The 22,230-nt window shown below is 35.6% G+C and overlaps 1 protein-coding gene across 1 annotated transcript in view; it reads left to right on the top strand.

Annotated features, from left to right (window-relative positions):
- The window catches only part of LOC145998479 (urea transporter 1-like), a 34,865-nt gene that overhangs the window by 10,744 nt on the left and 1,891 nt on the right, over positions 1-22,230 (top strand). The window contains exons 3-4 of the mRNA XM_083134890.1: positions 4,487-4,634; positions 18,493-18,677. Coding sequence (XP_082991016.1) covers positions 4,487-4,634; positions 18,493-18,677 — 333 coding nt within the window. The remainder of the gene's footprint in view (positions 1-4,486; positions 4,635-18,492; positions 18,678-22,230) is intronic.

Raw genomic sequence — 22,230 nt, 5'->3', positions numbered from 1 at the left:
TGCATTGAAATATCAACCTAAATGTGTTATACAGAAATTTCCTACATATTAATCCCAACTGTTTTGCGAATGACATCTAACAGTTGGACCAAAAATAATTATGAAATGCAGAGTTTTTTGTTCTTGAATTAGAATATTTACTCTTCCGTAAAAAATCTAAACAAATGAAAGATTACTTTTTATCAGATCTCTGAGAAAATTGAAGGCCACGAAACTATATGTATGCACACACACACCTATATATATATATATGCATACACACACAATCACACACACACTATATATATATATATATGTGTGTGTGTGTGTGTATTTGTAAGTGACACACATATTTAATTTCCAGTGCTTTTGAAGTAAAATACACGTCTATCAAGTATCATTTCTTCAATAACTCGATGTAATATACTGCAGTTGTCCTTACAATACAAGTTTGTTGCTATGATAATTTTTGGCCGGAAAGTACACGGGATGGAAACCATAGGCAACCAGCAAATCCGAATGACGAAACTGGTTGCATATAGTCCCAGGAATTCGCTGCTTCCTGAACGTTTAGCGATAACTCTAATCAAGAAATCTGTGCTCACAACTCTTTTTGACTTCCATACTTGTGTTTCCATTTACAACTTAACCACATTGTGTTTAATCGAAAAACAACCTGTTTATATAACCAGACACAGAGCATGCAAAAAAATGAACGGCAACAAATTATTATGCTTAACTGAACAATATGAAGTGACAATCCAATATATGCATCCCATACGTTGTTGTTGTTTAGTTTGTTTTTAGGTCCAATTTATCTACAGAAAGGCTAATCGGGACTATACCTGTATCGAACCTGAAAGACCTTCATTATCCGATACATTGCTGTATGCACAATACATCGTTCTACTCCTCTAACTCTCTAGCCTTCTTAAACCCGAACGTTTATGGCTGCAGCAACACAAGTCTTCCATTTGTCCCTATCCTGAGCAAAATCAATCCAATCTTTTCCATCCTTACCGATTTCCTCTAAGTCGATCTCAACGTTATCTCTTCACCTTCATCTTGGCCTTCCTACAGGTCTCTTACCATCAGGTTCCCCAACAAGAATCCTGTAAACTCTTCTTTCCTCTCTCATTCGTGCCACATGACCTGCTCTCCTAAGTCTTCTTTATTTAGTTATTCTAATTATATCTGGACTACTAATTTCCAAAACTGCACCGGTATCTAGTGAAAATGCGGGTCTGCCTTCTGAGAGGTATGTTTTTACAAAAAGAAACTGAACGAGCCAGAAATGAAATATGAAGTTAGAACAAATATTTAAGCAAATAATTCTGTGAAATTAAAGGGAGTCTATGTAACACTAGTTGCAATATAACTAAAAAGAAAAACACAAAATTTAATGATACTGATTTTGATGATAACTTAATTGTATATAGATCGCTCTTCTTCATTGTCAATTAACATTTTTAATCAGAAGGAATACACTTCTCTGCATTGATTGGTTCATTCCCATGTGTCGCGTGTCGCTTCAGTGTGAAAGCTCCCTATTGTCTTCATGTGTAATTGAAGTGAAAACAGCGAACTCATCGAAATGGGTAAGAACTACTAACAAAGAACAATTCTCAATGGAACATTTGATTAGTGAATATCTGCAAATATTCTCCTACAGTTGCAAGAAAGACCGTCGGTAAGAAACGGCAGTAGCTCTCATTCCTTCATCCCCGCCTTCATTTAAAGCTTTTAATAACAAGTTAGCCTCAATCGGCAGCGAAAAACTTTCCTCCGTGAAGAAGCAAGGAGGCGGCAGGAACTCTGCTATTAAAAGGCAATTACTTCGGCTCCTATTAATCATACAAAAGTTTTGCCGACTACAACACTCTTGGTAAACCAAAAGTGGTTAGGTTTCGACAATCAACTTCCGAAATAAAGCATTTCTGACTTCCTTTCTCGTTTTGTCTTACTTTCTCGTCTACAAGGAGGTTTTTTCCTACTCTCCTCCCCGTGTTCACAAAATGAACTTCCTCTATTTCTCGTAGAATTTTTCGAAGACTTCGAAATGTAAAGATGTAAAGATTATAAGGAATTTATAAAATTACCAACACATTTACATATGTTTATTATTTTGTTAAATAAGTATTCTCGATAATTGTAAAGTTTAATCAAATATATAATTGCATCAAACTTATAAACAGTTTAATTGCAATTGATAACAATAATAATGAGTGCCTCAACAAGTGTTGTGATACGATTATCCACTTTACGAAAATTTATGTTCATTTCAACTTCTATTATATTTGACACTACTTGGAAAAAGACATTTGCTAAAATGAATGTTCCAGCTCTTGCCCTAGCTTACACCTTATTGTTACTAAATACAGACGTAATTTACAAGAAATAGGTACTTTATTTCAAAAAGTCAAATTATAAGATTAAAACTTATGATTGATTGATTGACTGAATTACGTAGCTTTTCTGACACTCTTGGTTAATCGCGTCGATCAGGATGAATGTTGTTATGATGAAATTCATGAAGGGACACTCACAAAGAACACCTATTGCCAGGCCGGGATTAGAACCTGGGACCCCTGGGGTAGTAGAGCACTGTGCTAACCACTCCGCTTAAAACTTCAGTTGTGATACAAAACTGTCTTAGAAAAATACACATAATATTGTCAATATAATGTATCCTCCCAAATTTTGCAATATATATCAATATGAGTAAACCCTGTATGCCTATAATGAATATTTACAAACAATTTGTATTACAATGCGCGACATATTTCTTAATATTCTTTGACTTCTTGTCAGCCGACTAAATGTGGATCTCTCCGATGGCATCATCGCTTTGTAATCGAGAGTCTAAAGTTCGATACCCGGTAGAGGCTCATAGTGATTCGGATTCCAATTTAAACTGTAGGCCCAGTCCGCATTAAATTAGATTATCGGTTCGTGTCAACGAATGGATCTAAAAAAACATTCAAGACTTTTTCTCTGCGTCTATTTAAAATTTGTCTTAATATTGTTGGACTAAGAGAGATGATAAGCTACGAAAATACGAGATTGAAAGTGATTGAAGTGATTTCAATGGTAGATTGAAAGTGGAAGTTATCTAACGTTAGAGACCTACCACAAAAAAATTATTCACCAACTTTCGTCCCAAAGGGAAAGTAAGATCTATCACATTTTGAAGTAGTCGATAAGGAAATAAATATAATGTTGGAAGTAACTGCTGGCACGTGAACAATGGCAACCAGACGTTGAATTTCAGCTGCGTGTTCCACGCTACTGAATAATAACATAACGTCATTCATATCATTGATTTTCTACTTCTTTGGAATTCCTCAAGATTCCTTTACGATTCAACGAGAGACTGAATAGGTCCTTCGGACACTTTTAATAAAAAGCTATATTTTTGGGATGATACGCTGCAGGATAGAAATGACGACTTTAAAAATATCATTCCTAACTCTGCGGGCAAATATTTAAAAGTATTCCAGCTCGAAAAACTGATTAATATTATTGTGGTACAATTCTAATTTCAAGAATAAAAATGTTTAATTATAGTACATTTATAATAAAATATATGATTTCTTAAACTTAAACAAGAATTTTATTTTGTATTATCCATAGTTTTAGTTGCTTGCATGTGTTTATATTTTTCTGTTTTACATTATGTAAATATGTTTTGTGCGTGTATGTGCATATGTTGCGCAGTGTACGTGATTGCAGGCTATGCGTGCGTTTATATGTAACTCATATAATGACGAACTCTTATTCATTGTCTGCTACTAATACGAGGGGAAATGTTTATGTTTAAATAATCAAATAAGAAGCACAAGAACGCTTTATTATATTTATGCTCAAAGCCAGAAATTTGACTACATAAAGTTTTTATGTCATGAAGTATCGGGGCTAACAATAAGTCGTATATAGTAACAATTTGAGTGACAGCTTTGTTCAACGATGAAGAATGACAAGTAACTGCTAAATATGTTTTGAAATTAATATAAATTTCAGAAACAAGATAAAACAATTTACAAGTAAAATAAATAAACGCCTTTCAAATCCAGAAAAATTCATAACGTTAAAGATACAATTTCAATATAATTTTTGTACTCATATTGAATTCTGTTTCTTTCAATGGACAGGGATTAGGAACATTCCTTCACACGCGTAATTTATCTGAATTAAGGTTTATACTTAAAAGTAATGCAAATAAAATGGTATACAATCATAAAAGATATTCAAATTATATTTTTTTTTCAAATTGGTTATCATTATTAGAAGTTCTCTCGCTATGAAATACAGATAAATAAACTTGCAGTTACTTTCAACATTTACTGCAGTATATTTTAAAATTTGAATGAAGAGGCACATATATTTTTTTTAATATACATGGAGAATGCATACATGAATATTTTTTTCGAATGAGAAATTAAATCATTTTCTACTTCTGTCTGTCTCCACTGTATCAAGTACTTGTTAAAAAATACTATTGTTTCAGGTGGGTGAAGGACTACTTTTAACTCCAGGCCAAATATATGGCTGTTCGACTATGATATCCGCAGGACTGCTTTACGCTGCTTGCTTCATCTTCTCGCCAATTTTGTGTATTATGAATTTCCTAGGAGCAGCGATTGGCATGTTACTAGGTAAGATATAATTCTCAAAATATATTTTCAGAAATCGAAGTGAATTGGGGGTAATGAGAATCTAATACGTATATCCTCTATGATATCTCTCTTGTTCAAGTTGCATGTACGAACGTGTGTGTCTAAAACTGAAGCTTCTGCTGACAATCCATTGTTGTTGTTGATATATTATTTGATGTCGTATTTCTGCTTATCTTAGCATATAAGTTTCAGACGTAAGAAATCTTTCAATGTTTTGTAGTGTACGTTTCAACACTTTACTTTCCAAAGTATACCCTACTAAGCTATGTTATAGTTCTCTTAGATTTCTCTTCCTGGTTTACGTGCATTTTCGCAAGGGCTGTCTCTAACAGCATTTGTTTGCAGTTGTTTTACATTTGTGTGGAAGTTCTGACAGCATTTCCACTTGCAACATAGAATCAATTTACCGCAGAGAACTGTAGTATTTTTACTCAAATATGTTAAAATATTATATATTGTGTTCATGCTAGTTTCCAACGTAAATTTAATTTGGCTGTCATGATTTAAGAGGAAGAGGGATTTAGTAATTATAACTTGAATATGAACTGCTTTATGTTCCCTGTGAATACAAGATAAAACAGCCATGAGGTTATGTTCACTTATAATGGGAATTTCGAAGGTGATAAACTTCATAAAGACGTGGTTTCCGCATAAAGGGCATTCCAGCATTACATGTATAACATTTACACATACAATTTGAGGTTCTAGACATGCGATTATTTAAAAATAACTCATAATGAACGAATGATTTCATGAAATTATGAAGTACGTTGTGATGACTGCTGACAAAACTTGAGTAAGATGACATAGCCTGAATGCATCAAAAGCATTAACGAAAATGTGTTACGTGTGTGACGCTTTAAAAATGTAGCAAAGTTTGACTTCATTTGTCTTTGAAGCATATGGGCTACAGATGATAATAGTTTTTGTTGGTGAAATATGCAAATTATATGCATTCACAAATATTTATATCGTAATGCATTTAAAAACAATGATAATTTCCAGATTGATTCATTTTGTTATTTACATGGAGGAGGATGATTTTCCGTGGAATGCCCCATAAATTAAAACTCGCCAAGTTGCAATTTTTAATAAAAATAAATCAATATACTTTTCAAGAAAGCAAACTTCATGCACGAGAGACAACAACAACAGAATAAAACATTTTCTTGTTTAGGGAAATAGTAATTATTTAAATTTTTTTGCAATTTAACTTCCAATTCTTTAGATTTAAGCAACCGCTTCTTGTGGGTTTGCCTGCGGGACCACATCTCAATCCCCAATGAAGCGGCAAAGTCGAACAAAGCTATTATGGTGAAAGGTTAAAAGTAACCAACTCCCTCGGATAAGTTCGGGGGAGGGGGGAGGAAAGAAAGAGAAGAAAATTCGGGGTAGAACCCAACGGTTGGCTTTGCTTCCCGGACAGAGAGAGAGATGAAGGCAGACAGAGAAGGCAATAGATCCCATGATGCTCCACCCCCTCACACCCGCACGTCCTGCAGACGCGCCGCTGTCTGGCAGTGACGTCACCAGACGCGGTCGGCCACTCCGGCGTTTCCAGCAAGTTTTTGGGTCCGAGAGTGCACGAGCGAATCTCTAACCCAAAGTCTCCCTTTTACTCGTGAAATTGTAATGTGTCGGCCCCGTATTCAAATCAGAAGCAATTTCTACCCAGCCAGCAACCTCAAATACAGCAGATTGTGTCCGCAAAAGCGAGCGCTTTAAAAGAAATGAAGTGCAAAGCTTTTACTAAACCGTTCGTACTTCCTGTCGTTGTAATATTGGAGAGTAAGTACACGATCCCCATGAGAGCGACGCTGGATATTCGTTTTACTGCAGAGAAAAGTACGAGGAGGAAGTTTTCACAATTCCTTCGTGCGGTGGGGTTTTATACCGTATGATAGTTGCGGGTAAACATCTTAAAAACTATTACGCCTGCATTTAATGTAGACCGTAAAACCATTATTGTGCCCCCTAGCTTATCCCTTCATCTTAAACACGTTTTTTCTTCTTTTTTTGCTCAGGAAAGTGCAGTCTGCAGTAGAAAGGTTGAATAATAAAGTCACATTCGCCAAATAGTGGGGACAAACTTCAGGGAACAAATGTTATTCTTTCTCATCATTTTGAACAATAACCTCTAATTACTTCTCAAATATTTAATTGTTAATACCGAGCATTGAATGCTGTCCTTCACTCTCCGCCGTTTCCTCTATCTGCTAGCCAGAAAAAAGGTAACCTAATTCAAAAACACTATTAAAATTAACAATGTAGAACATAGAGCAAAGAAAATATCCATCACATAATTTGGATTGGTAAATTCTACACAAGATGTAGTCTTGTAGGCTAAAACATTTTCGAAAATTTTATTTCAATCGGGTTTCGGTTTTATTTTTGTTTTAAGTCTCCTTTATGCACAGATAGGCTAATCGGTACTGAGCCTATGCTTTAAAGTGGAATTCGAACCACTATGTGCCTCCATCGGAACGCGGGAACACTTAATTACACAGCGACGACGTTACCACTGCGCCATCGGGAAGTTTTCAACACCAAAAGAATTGAGTCGTCTTGGACTCCAGGAAAGCAAGGAGCAAATCCGCGGTAGTAATGTGGATAGATTTTTCATTTGTAAAAAATATGTATATTCTGCTTAGAATTCTTACTACGCGAACCGACTTACAAATTATCAAAGCTCTTGCTCTATAAATCATCGTGTCATGTATCACTATCGTTTATATATTTGTTTTTGTACATTTTAAATATTTCTAAACGAAAAATAGTGATTCAAAATTGCAAGTGCCGGAAATAATAAAACTGAATTCTCAAAGAAACACAAGTTTCTGCTATATAGTAATAAAATTAAGTTCAACAATGCGATATCTACATCTTGTTTTCAAGAAATCTCATAATAGAACTCTTATTTGCTGTCAGGAAGAATAAAATTATTATATTACATATCCAAATATGAAGATTAATATTTCTAATGATATACATAAATATTCACTGGCAGCAGAAGTAATCAGACTGTTTGAGTGAGTAACACAAACATTGTTAAAATATCCGTCTCACATAAAAATAGCAATAATTCTGCATGTACCTTGCGGAAAATCATAATCAAATCTCCTATCCATTCCGAGGACTGAATGCCAACATTCAGAAAAGCCTTCTGTTGGTGGTAGTGGGTTATTGAAATCGATAGACGATTAAATTATATTCTTTTCACAAGTTACACGGTTTTATTGCATATTTAAATAAAGACGTAATCAGGTTGTGTTAACAATCAAGCAAGGAAACAAATTTCTTACCTTTACTTACCTCTTCAGCAAGGCTCTTAAACCTTCATAGTTGCTTACAATCTCCCATTCCTTTAATTTAGTAATTTTTACTAAACTATCATATATTTCAGACATAATCCGGTCAAAAGTTCCATTTATACGAATAAATTCTTCGGTGAAAATGCATCACTCCGTCTTAACTCTTTCGGTCTCTTGGATATGAAGCTGTAAGTTTGGTTGCATAGCATCAAGGCGTTCTGGTCGTCGAGCAGAAACCTGAAAAGAAAAGGGATACTTCAAGTTTCTATTCTCAAAAAGTCAAGTTTACTTTAACTTATCCTTCAAATACAATAGCTTACTGTTTACTCTCTAATAATAAGCACAAAAATTAGCATAGATATTGTACATATAATCATCATTAGCGTTCTGCTGAATCTGTACGTTGAGTCTCACAAAATGTAATTTTACGATTGTAAGAAGCGCACTGCTGCATTGTACGTTTGCTATTTGATACACACACACACATACATAAACGTGCGCACGCACACAAGAGAGCAAAAATGAATATGGGGTCGCCACAATTACTCCCTCATTATGTACAGTGGGATCCATGAGTATTACCGTGCAAATTGTCCATCACCATGTTCGTGCACTTTATTTGACCCAATAAGAGCTTCAAGAATTAAAAGAAAACTCAAAACAAGTTGTAGACAATTTCTTTAGCAGCATAAATAAAAAAATCGCTTAAAACACATAGGATGTAAAAGAAACTTAATGAAAATAGTCATGGACAATTTGCACGGTAATACTCATGGATCCCACTATACTTTTCCTGCAAGCATATGAAGCAGTTATAAAGGCTTGGAAAGGGAGCGTCGTTATCAACAATCTAGCTTTCGGAGTAGCATAAATTATATATTGAAGACTCCTATTATTACTACTAGTAATATCACAATAAAAATTTACTGTGCATGGTCAATTAACTTTCACTGCAAAAGTACTCACATAGGTTCACGATCATCAGTAAAAAAAGTAACTCTCTCAGTTTCCTGTAAATGATTCTATAAGTCGAATTACAGTTATTTCAGGATAACTGTACAATCACAATTTGTACAAGTTGAAATTTTAAAAAAAATCCAATATATTATGGTGAATGAAAACCTATGATGGATATACTTTGATTCATAAATTAGTTAATTATATTAAAGCCATTGAAAAAATCAAATACGGTAGACGGTAGCATGAGTAGGAAGTGAATCGTATTGGTCAGAAGTTTCACGCATTCGCAACCTTATATTGGCTCACATATCTTTCTAATATATGGTTCGCGCACGCGTGTGTGAGTGTGTGTGTATTGAAAACAGCAAATCACTATCGATTTTCTGTTATTTCCAACTCTGCTACACTTAAAAACCCAAGTGATTTCTGAAAAAAAAGTTGTCGAGTTATCCAGAACCATAATTTGAGCTATAATTATATTCATGTGTCTAATATTAAATATGTTTAGTTTCAGGAATATAATCTGTTTGCAAGCTGACTGAAGGTTTTAACAGTAAATCTAAAATTGTAAGCGTTTTGCAAGAAATTATGTTTGATCTCAAGACTACAGTTACTTCCTTATGCTACTAAAATCTTACAGTTCATATTTCATAAATAATGCCTCAAAGTTACCTTGCTTTCAATGAATCTTTTCACGATATTTTCTCTAAATTTCTTAACACATAAAACCATAATAAGTATCAAATGGTTAAGAAGTGGTATTTCGCAGCACACCTTGGCAAAAATACTACAACAAAGCACGTCACATCTAACTTGGAAGCGAGCAAGCTATTCCCACCCCCCTCTTGTGCGCGGAGCAAGTCCTAACTTGCAAGGAGGGAAAAGGCGAGTTCGTGCAGGAAGGTCAATCACTGGTAGCAAAAGGGCATTGGTTGACAAGAAATGACGTACACATGGAAAATAAGATTAATCGCAATACCGCCCTATATTTGAATTAATTAAGCACAGAGGATCTTGGCAGTGAAAGTAGCAATATATTTTGAAAACAGTTGTTTAGTATTATTTTTCTGGGTGAATAGAGAATTAATTTTCACAATCGGATCACTGATGTTAGTTTGTTGTTTTCTTGTCGTCGAGGTGATGTAGTATGTTGAGTGAAAATTAATATACATAGTGTAATCCAAAAGGCTGAAGTTATCCAATGCGCATTCCGCCGAGCCGTAAGACACAAAGAGAATATCAAGGTAGGTCCCCACAAAGACTGGACCTCGGTCATACTGGAGGTGATCAGCAACACGCTCCGACTGCTTTTACCCCACAGGGTTGCCCTCAGGTACCATTGATTAAAGACTGAGCCTCAGTCACTTTATGCAGGGAAATTAACGGGAGAATTCCCAGGTGAGATCAACCATTCCATTATTCGAACCCAAAAAAATAAAGATGCCAATATCAACAGAAAAGATTCCCTGAATGTTAGTGACAATTGTTCTACATTAGTATGCAATGTTAATTGGACATTATCCATTGCCTAGTGCTTTAAACTATGCTTATTCTAACGCTAGTTTCGAGAGAGCACTTCATGTGAAATTTCTTTTGCTTTTAAAGAAGGACATTTGGAAACACTGTATACGTATCGTATCTCTATATTTCAAGATATCGATTGTAAACTAAATAAACAGAACGTTCTGAATATTATGAGTGACGATAAGTTACACTTTCAATACCATTCAGATGCAACTCAATATATATCTCTAGAACTTTCATACTTCAGATGATATAAAATAATATCAATTGACTGGTAAATAAGTCTACAGAATTTTTGATGCAGTTCCCTAGTACCTTTTAGGTATTTATCAGCCAAAATTATCTATCTGCTTTTAATATCTCTGAGATGTAGTAACAAAATGTCGGGCAGATACCGGTATTATTCAATTTTCTTTATTATTGATGTTCTAAAAATAGAACACGTCGTAATGGGATTAAATGAAGTGGAGAATAATTAACACTGCGTTTTGTACCTCGTTTTAACATTCTTAGAACGAAACTTCCTTTCGATCAGGAAATTTTATCGACACTTGAAATAACGTGTATTAATATTAAAAGGGACGGGTGTGTCTCTTTCTATGTCATTTGATTTTCTTCACGTTGCCCCTGCAGGGAGTTGGCTGATCAGATTACATTCTACAGATATCCCCGAATGCTTCCTGATTATTCCGACGAGACGGGCTCATGGGAGAGATGTGTTTGGACGTCGTCTGCTGACGCAAGAGTATGACGTCACAACGCCCACGTGGGTTGTCCTGACAGCCGTCGAATCCTTGAGAGGGAGCAAAGCCGGCTAATTTGCTGCAGTATATGTACTCATCGCCTCCATTCATGCTGACAGATATGCGCGTTTGTGGGGCACGGTGCACAACACAAAGTTCTGCTTTCAGAGATTTCAAGACAGCCATTTTCACGCGTCAATTCATAACCGAGCCAATCTGGATATAGCTTACGCAAAGGTCGCGTCCGTTCGGCAGTCACTCTCGACTTTAAAACTTTAGGTATCTCGGGGACAGTGGCGATGCCAAGGAGGGTTCAGGGGGGATGTGACCCCTGCCACTCCCTCCTCACTTTTAGAAACAAAATAATGTTGTTGGCAATATTTACTTACATTTTTTCTTGATTGATTTGGTTTGATTTACTTGTCGCTTTTCTGCCACTTTTGACTAATCGCGAAGATTAGGATGAGAAAATTGATAATGGTACACTCTCAAAGAACACTCATGCTCAGGCCGGAATTCGAACCCGGGACCCCTCATCTTCTTTTCTGGTATGTACAGTAACGGACACTTCTGGGTTGTAACAATTCCATTGAAAGTTAATGAGAGATCATTACAACCCAGAACTGTTAGTGACTGTACGTATTGATTGCATTGTAGAATTATTTCTCTTGTAGTTTACGGTTGTTACAATTATCTAAACATAATTTTTGTTGTAACATTTCGGGACAACACACGCTCCCTTCATTAGATATTACTTTTAGTTTGATTAATAATGACAGTTTAATAATGGGAAAAAATTAACAAGAAACAAAAATAAGCAGTTATACAATGAATATTATCAATAATGTTAAATTGTTGGAACCAATCTGCTTTTTTATTATTTGAAATGTCGATATTATCACATTTTAATTATGGATTCCAAATATCATCAGGTAATTCAAGATCATCATCTTTTTTTACAATGATTCTTGATCTCTTCTGTTGAATTAAATTTCAAAGGTGGTGGCTTACCCCACTTGTGGAAAAAGAAAGCTCCATAGTGAATCTATATTAAAGATTAAAAAGAGTAACGAGATACATAGACTTAAATGTCTAGCAGCCGGCCCCCCTGGCAGAGTGCGACGTCAGGGATCCAGGGTTCGAATCCTGGCCTGGGCATGGATGTTTGTGAGTGTTCATTCATCAATTTCATTTCATCATCACTCATCCCCATCTTCGCAAATTAACCAAAAGTGGCACAAAAAGCGAAGTAAAATAAAGCAAATCAATTAAATGTCTAGGAGGCTTCGCCCATTGCAGAACACTAAAAGAAATAAAATAACGAGAATAGCAATACATAATAATACAATTTTAAAAAGTTATGCTTTTATGCTCCAACTAAGTAACATTGCTAGCAAGATCACTGTATAACTGATTACATTTGTTATTTTGTTAAATTTTTCCCATTTCCATAACTTTATCCAAACTAAAAATAAATGTGTAATGAACAGAGCGTGTTTTCTCCCGAAACGTTACAACAAAAATTGAGTTCATATGCTTGTAATAACCGTCAACTACAAGAGAAATAATTTATTTACATTGTTGGAAAATTATAATTACCATATTCGGCTTTAATATTTGAACTTCTGGGAAAATTTTACAACTAATCTCTGGAATGGTAAGATGAAGTTCTGTGGTGAAGAGAGTGCATTTGGAATCTCCCAGTGCTTCTATATTCTCCGCTCACCTGAAGACGAGAGACAGGTACTCTATAGAAAGATAGTGATATAATAAGTAAAGACTTCATACATAGATATGCTAATCGGGACTGGACCTACAGCTTAAAGTGTGATCCGAACCTCTGTGAAATGTGCCTTGACCGGGTATCGAACCCACAACCTCTTGATTACAAGACGATGACGATACCACTACTCTATCGGGGAGGCAATAATTAATAAAAACATTAAACAATGGGTAATGTCCAATTAACATTGCATGCTCACAAAGAATCATTCTCACTAGCATTCAGAGAAATATTAGAAAGATAGCATCCAGTGGACAGCAGAACCTACAAGAGGTAGTTTGGAGGAATGTTTAAAAATTTTGCAGTGCGTAAAGAAACGCAAGGTAAAATATACCAATTCAATCGATCAATCTAAGTGTGGAATATGTAAGATAGGCAATAGATAGTGAATAGCAAATAGTTAGTTGATTGATTGATTGATTGATTTGGTCTATCTTATTTCACTTTTCTGCCACGATTGGCTATTTACGAAGGTGAGGATGAGTAATGATATCATTAAATCGATGAAGGGACACTCACAAACACCTATGATCAGGCCGGAATTCGAACCCGAAACTCCTGGCGCGCTGTGCTAACCACTCCACTACGGAGGTCGGCTCAAAGGGTTAGTTGTATTGTATCATAATTATTTACCGTCAATATCTGTTAACGTTCATTAACTTCGGCAATGAGAATAATGGATTGGAGAAATAATGACCCGTGGACTATCAGTACGTTATAGTAACCAGTACCCCACCGGGATTGGATCATTATTGTTAATCACATGATATAGAGAGGTATGCTACGGAAACAATTAATTTCTAATTAGAAAAATATGGCTTCGCTTACATTGTTATCATCTATTTCGTCTCGGCCGACAATGTGGAACCTTCCCAAACGTGCATTCGTTGGTTTAGCTCATTACTTTATCCTTCCTACGCCCGCAATGCACAAGATCAATGATGAAACGTTGACGACAAACATTAGACCAAAGTACATACCGAAGTCAATATAGAATCATATGTGCAAACTTAAGGGAAAGCCATAACCTAACTAACAAAACTCCTCAATTCCCCGATCGTGTAAGAGACCATATGTAAATCAAAAAAGAAAAATGTTTCATGTGAGGTTTGCGTGTATCATGCATGTGCAGTTCGCACGCACATCTACTTTCTCTGACAGTTAGAACAACCATTCGTCACTTTCCTTAAAAATAAAAAATAAAAATCAATAACATAAATATTTACTATTTTTAAAAAATAGTGTAGGCTATGTTTCTCGTTTAGAAGAGAAAAGCAATATAAAACAATGCTGCGTATAGATTTTGGTTGTAATGAGAAATAACAGGAGCACGATGCGAAAGGAGGTTCCGACATTTCAGTGTTCGTTAATTTGTAATTGAGCAAATGAACGTTATAATTAGTTCGTAGGAGAATTCAGTGCTGAAAGTTAATAATATTGGCACAAGGTGCAAGCTATGCTTTAACTCAAACATTCATTATTTTATTGTCATTATTGCAATGCCTATGTCAGACAAAGGAAAGTTAAATTATGAGCACGCAGTACTTTTCTTTACATTTTCATAAACAGCACATGAAAGAACAGAAGGAAGATCAAGTAAACGGTATTAAACACCTTAAATTATTCAGATTTCGTCATTTTACTACTAAATTCGCAAATGTTAAAACTATGTAGCTTTGAGAAATAGTGAAAATTAATTAGCCGTATAAACTGTACGTTCTTTAACTAAAATGCAATTATCACGTCCTTGACTTCGTACAAACATTTTTCAGTTTTGCTTGTGCTCAATGAATGCTTCCGATCTAGCATTACATGCACAGACAGTAAATAATAGAATTTACAAAACATTACAATTAAGCGCTTCACTATGAACTTGGGAAAGAAGAAGCACGTAGTACATGAATTTGTACAAAACAACGAATCAATTACAAGTCGTTCAACTAAGTAACTGTCTTGTGATGCTTCTGCCACGAAATGGTCACGTTGATAAAAAGCCCGACTGCTTAGCACTTGTCCTGCAAAAGGTAAAGGTAAAGTGTTCCCCTGTGCATAGCACCACGCCATGAAGGCGTATAGGGGGTGTGGGGGTAACGTCCCACACTTTCTTGATCCGGTCGTGAGTGGGGGTGATGTGATCAGCAGGCATCACGCCCCTGACCGCCTTTACCCCCCAGGGTTTCCCTCAGGTACCCATGTTATTCGACGCTGGGTGGGCGCCGGGGCCGCTTCCATCGTTAGAAAAGTTCCCGGATTTGAACCGGCCGGGGATCGAACCCGAGACCTTGCGCATGGTAGTCAGACGCGTCACCGCGGCCACTTGTCCTGCAACAGTAAGAAACAGTTATTCGCAGGCATTACCAAATAACCACGAACATTACAGAAGAGAGAATGTTTTGTGCTTTCTGCGAGATTGAATTGTGCAAGGAATAAATCTTAGTCGAATTATTGAGGTCATTTAGAAGTTATATACTCAAACTTGAACTCTAGTTTCTTACATTTCAGACTTTAACGTGTACAAAGGCAAACATCAACTCTTCTAATTTTGTCAAACTGCATTGCCCTTGCACACAAAGTATACGCATGAAACAATTTAGGAATATTCGAAATATATTTCCTCTTCAATTCAATTCCATAAACATTTAACAAAGTAATAGAGAATTGATCCTATAAATTGTAAAGTGTTGATTATATGAAACAAACACTGTGAACATAAAACAACTTGAATCATTCACAACGAACAGCTACTTTCTAATGCTTTATAGCGAATAGCATTTGTAGCTGAACGTAGCAGCCTCCATGTCATGACCTTACAAAACCTAGAACAAGTCTTGTTTTCATTAAAAAGTAGTACTTTTTATTTTAAAAAGTTCTACATTAACGAGGCAACAACATTGATGGACAATAATAGTAACTTACTTGCAAACTTTTCCATGCCATACGTTCTACAATTTGAAAAAGTAGGACTGAAGTGATGTATGTATTCATGTGTCAGAGGAATAAAAATTAATCATACAAATTCTGTATAAAATACTAGGTGTGATCACTGCTTCCGATAAGTTACTGCTGTTTCTTTAGTGCAATACAACATTATGAACTTTGTATATAAATTTAACAGAAAAACAACAATATTGGGATTACACTTTTGTGTGATTATTCGGCGCAAGCATACTGACGCAAGTGAAAACAAGTCCAGCCAGGCATAACCACAGTGTTGCCAACCGTACGAGCCTTTCCCTACATACAAAGTATATTTATGTTCATTTTTATAATAACTTATAAGTTTTAGATACCAACTGTTAACCTTCGTTTCCTAAATACGCCCATTGTAGCAGCCATGATCCAACCGCCTATAGCTTCAATATTGCCTCCAGATTCTCATCTAGTAAACGTTTGGTGCGAATCAGTACTAAATATACAAGAAAAAAGTAACCGGTGCCCCCTGGAAATATCCAGTCGTGTGATGTCTAAAAATATATGTTGAATCAACATCTTGCGAACTCTATTTTATATGAAATGATACACACAAGCACAAGAAAAATTATTGTATTACCAGTACATTTTATGCATATATAAGTTTACGTATATTTAAAAATCACATGTTGCATACTTACCACAAATCTGTTAGCCTGTGTAGTGCATCAACCACGTGGAACTATGCCCTGTGTATCTGAAACAACATATTTTTGTACAATCCAAATCTTTCTTTGCGTTCCTTTCTTCACAAAACTATCACCTTTCTATGGAATATGCTATCTTGTTTGCGTATTTGATGCTCCTTTATCAAAATTTAGCAGGAACACTTTAAAGGGCGCCCGCGGAAGGGGGGGTAGGGGGCACTTGCCATTCTGGAAAAAAGTTCATGTAATTCGAATGGCGAAATTGTAGCGATATTTTATTACAAAATAAATTGTTTTCTGCGATTTACAGGCTGTCAGTTACAGCAATTAACTGCCATGTTCAACAAAATAACAAGAGAACGTTTTCACAAAAGACATTAGAATCATTTTAACTGCCGTGATTAGGGGTGTGCAGGATGGATATTTTTAGGTTAGGACAGAAATGAAAAGGAAATAATAATCCTGACGTTCTGAACTGAAAAAAAATCTCCATTTCCATTTTTGAAATTTTCCGATGCGGTGAAAATCTAAAATTATACACTCTTTTTCACCTTCTAGTGATTGTTTTTGCACTTCTGGAATAAAACCTGCTCATTTCAAGAAATTTCAGGCACTTATAGTGCAGAAAATATTAAGAATTGACCTCCTTTAAATCAGATCTATTGGAATTTCGGGGCTGTTAGGAATTACGAAAAGTCGGAAATCATTGCCAGAAGTCTGGATATGACCGTGACAATTCACACCCCGCCATTTTAAATTATTAATTTATTTTTCCTACAGTACCCTTCGGCACGAGCATGGATGGGAGGTATCATCAAGGACAGTAAATTAAGTGGTCTCTGGTTGATGTATGTGTATTGTTAAAAAGTACAAAGAGACAAGGAACTGTTAATCAACAATATGATAGATGTTTACGGAAAGGAAAAAAGGCAAATACAGTTTCTATCATAAATTGCAGACTCGAGTGTGAACTTGTATGTTCAATTCAGTTTGAATGTTATGATTTGTAAAGTAATAATAATAAAAGTTTTTATGACTGAAGGCAAGATATGAAATCTTTCTCTGGCCCCGCCTCCTGATAAAAATTACTGCGGACACTTTTGTGCGCTTTGTTCATTAGTAAAACGTGTCCTTGAAAAGCGAAGAAACTACTTCGTCCTTAAGCAGAAGAAGACAGACATACTCTGTGAGATTTATAGATAAATATTAATATAAATAGCCCATATTTTCCAAGTATAGTTGAAGTCCTGATTCGAACGACACTTTATTTCAAAGAAAGGTCCTAAAGATAAGTTTCCCTCTGATAAGCATCTGCCAAGTCCACGTGGATCCCAGTAGATCCTCCCCTCAAACCTTTCCCACCAATAGCGTCCGTTTTAAGAACTGACAGTACATGTCAAGTCCACGTGGAGTAAATGAGATGTTGCTAATTCAGTTTCTTTAAAGATTTCATAACATGAAGTTACGGTTATATTTGTTAGGTTATGTTATTGTGTTGTGCTATTTTTTATATGCAATGTGGAAACCTTGGGAGTGTAACGTCGTCGCGGTTCGTGTTGGATGTCTAAACACTGCAATTAAACGTGACAACAGCGCTTCTCAGAAAAACAGGTGCTGGCTGGAAATGAGATACGCGTCCTGTCGGCTTCCTCTCGATCTATGTCAAAGATACCGAACTGACGTTGGAATCAGGACTTCAAAATTACGCACCGATTAGATGTGAGATTCAGAATCGGCAGATGAAGCAAAATGTAGCTAGCCAGCCGTTTCAATCTGATATCTGAATCTACAGAACGTAAGCTGAGCAAACACTATTGCACAACGACTAACATGAAATATCTTTATATTTTCTCTCTGCTGTATGATTTCGTGCATTTTACGAATCTCTCTCTTTTTCAGGGCTTTATTTATGCGAAGACTACAATGAAGTATACGAAGGCATGTGGAGTTACAACGCTTTGCTCACCACGGGAGCTATCGGAGCCATATTCTTTAAAGTGAGCTTCTGCTCCATTTTAACAGCACTCGGCGGAGCTGTCCTCGCTACCACAATGTTCGGCTTCATGCGTGGCTTAACCGATAAGGTAAACATGAATCAGTAAAACTGGGATAAGACTAGTTACTTCCAGTGGCATATTTACAATGTAATTTCCTAGAAAATTGGTTCATAACGGTATAAATCGCTGTCCGCAGCTTGTAAACCTCACAATCAAATTGCGGTATACCTTTAGGTAATCCATAACGTATGGCCAGATAACCATAATAGTTTGGTGAATTGGAGGAAATTTAGGGAGGACTCAAGTCCAATACCTATCTTAAATACCCCGCTTATTGTTCACTTTATTTTGGTATTTGCTCTAAGATAGCAAACATTCACTAAACTAGATGACATTTTCCCGTATTTTGTTCAGAAAATGGGGTAATTTTTAAATAATTAAATTCTAAACTAATATAAATTCAACGTTATTCATAAGTTTATTCCCAATTGAACAATAACTTACCTTTAAACAAACATTTTACTATATTGAAAATTTTCACTTTGACTGTGTGCGCAGCCTAATATGCATGCGTGTTACATAATATATTTGAAACATAAAGTGACCACTATTTAATATACTATGACGATATTTTATTTTTTTATTTACATTTTACCGCTAAGCAGTTTATCCCATATCTATCTATGACGATATTAATGTCAAACACTTCAACTTCTTCTTCTTCTTCTTTTTAACTGTCTCTGTCAGCATTATCCTGCCGACTTTGGACATCGTTATTGTTTTGTATTTGTTTTTTTTCTTCTAAGATTGATAGTTAGTCTCTCAAATTAATTAGAATCATAAACATAAAACGATTATTATGAATAATTCACTATTTTATCATTTTGCTGTTTCTTATTTTTTTTTAAATATATATATATATATATATCACTTTATATTTCGAGCCTACATTTTCGAGCATGTGCATACAGAATCCATATTAATGAAGGGGATAAGTCTGTTAGAATGGAAGTGATAGATATTGGAAATGGAATTTTTAAACGTTGTATACGTTTGTAGAGTGTGATGTGTTGGTTTGAAAAAATTGGACATTCTAGAAATAAATGTTGATCAGGATTATTATTGCCACATTTACAATTTTCTTGAGTTTAATATTTATTTTTACTAAATGTGCTGGAGTACGCACATGTCCTGTTCTTAATCTATTAATAAAAACTATGACTTGCCGTGGAAGTGTGTATGAATTGAATGAAGGGTCCTTGGATTCAAATTCTGCAAATCCATCTATACGTATTGCCCACAAACTTAAATTTATCCTTGCACCATTCGTTCCATTGTTCCATAAGTTTGATTTTCACTTATGGAACAATCAAACTTATGGAACACTTCAACTTGCAGCTTCCATCTTGGTTTCATCCATTTATCAACAAACAAACAAAAGCATAACGATATTAAACACTTAACAGACATTTTTTTGTTTCATTCATATTTTTTTATATCTTTACCACCTTTACAAAATAGTCGCACCTTGCTTACTACAAGAGTTGGCACTAGACAAAACTCAAAATGTTAATTGCATTTGTTATACAGAGGCTGTTAGCCTAAACAATTTTTTCCCACTATTACCTGATATTTTTTTTAATTTGTCACATTAAATAACCATGTTAATCATGTGATAATGCAAAATACGTACATAATAAACATTGGAATTTTAATTCATATTATGCTTAAAAGTTGCCCGATATTTAATTTCCAGGGGGGAGTCAATTGGAACACCAGAATATGTTTGTACACGGGGATGATTTCTTGCAATAAATTATTCAATAACATTTATATCGAGTTTTTATATAGCATCGAACACTTTATTTACAGCCACCCATCTACTGTACTACAGAATATGAGCGTATTTAGCCTATCCACATAAAGACTTGCAGATCTGTCCGGGGTACTACAGATAGAATGCCGAATGGTGGCGGTAATGGTAGTAAATTTAAACAAGTCTGCGAACGATAGTTTCAATAACAGGAGGAAGTTACTTTGCTTAAGTTATTTGGAATCGTCTTGATATTCTGTAAGCTTTCCACATCACATCCGTAACGTTTAGCATAATGCAATATTATTTCGAGACATATTCATTCACACGCAAAAGGCTTGCTAGAAATAATACCAACTTTTTATGTCATGTTCAATTGATCTATCAGCACCAGATAGTGATGTTACCAAATCATATTGCTTAAAAATAAAACCCGCAGGCCTGCTCTTACAGACACTACGCCTTGCTGAGAATATTGAGATTAGTAACTAAACTGATAAACATTGTACAGAGTCTCTCAAAGTTTTAGGACAAACAACATTTTAAACTAGGCAACCCAGTTTACACAAGGCGTTGGTGGGTTGCGTGTAGAGTTAGGTTCAATTTCAGGGTTGCCACATGCACAATAGATATTTATGACATACGCGAAATAACTAAATCTAAGTGTTACTATATAAAACTAGAAAAAAAAATCAATATTTCATTTGTTGCAAACGAGAAATACTTTCTGAAAGAAAGAAAATTGATGTTCTACCGTGCGTCCATTTCGATCTGCAGCCGAGAGATCGGGGGAAGCATGGCGGGCGGCGCTGACGGAGAAGCCGACATTTGCGGCCTGTAATGCCCGCTTATTTTTATAGACATATGCAGACATTTATATAAATATTGCAAAACGATCACTAACCTGTGTTATAACACGCAAAAGTTATTCTGTAATTCATCCAAGTTCTGCTCTTATATACACAAATAAATACGCTATAGAAACGATGTTAAGAGCCACAGATAAAAAAGCATTTTAATCATGGTTTTGATCAGTAACGTCCTGCTTAAGTTTATATCCTTGAAAGAGTTTTGTGGCGATGGGAATCGTTTGGAGGTTTCGAATGTGCAACACTGTATCAGGATTACACTGCAGACGAAACCGATAAAAGTGAATGGTTTTCGTGAGCTTCCTCGCAATCCGAAATATCCGAGCTCGAGTTTTTTGTTCCTTCGCGACTAGATGAAGACAGAGTTGTAAATATAGTGGCGAGCAATGTAAACCAAGAGCGTGTTAATTTCGTACTGTGCGCAAGAGTGTTATTCTTGGTTACTTGCAGTTACTTGTTTGTGTTATTGTAGTGTGTATGTGTGACGTGTCAGTGAAACGATTGGAATGCCAGCCGCAAGATTCACGTTAGAACAAAGATTTTTTATGTATGACACGTACCTACGTGAAAACAAACTCGTGTAGAGACGTGTGTAGGTAATTTGTACAGAAATTCCCATGCGTTTCAACTCCACACAGAGATACGGTTAGACATCTTGTCCTTAAATTACGAGAAACTGTATCGTTAAATTTTAAAACACCTAAGCAAAAACGACAGATTCTAACCGAAGCAAAACTCGATGATATTGGTGCAGCGTTAGAACGTTCTCCAAACAAACCTCTACGCCGTGTTTCACAAGAGGTGGGCGTGTCAAAATCATCGGCACATACAGTCACTAAGCTACTAAAATTAAAACCATACTCTTATAACACAGGTTAGTGCTCGTTTTGAAATATTTATATAAATGTCTGCATATGTCCATAAAAATAAGCGGGCATTTCAGGCCGCAAATGTCGGC

This window comes from Lepisma saccharinum, chromosome 14 (genome assembly GCF_977018435.1).
Source record: "Lepisma saccharinum chromosome 14, izLepSacc3.1, whole genome shotgun sequence".
Lineage (NCBI taxonomy): Eukaryota > Metazoa > Arthropoda > Insecta > Zygentoma > Lepismatidae > Lepisma > Lepisma saccharinum.
The sequence above is the reverse complement of the archived record's forward strand: the minus strand, read 5'-3'. Positions and strand labels throughout refer to the sequence as shown.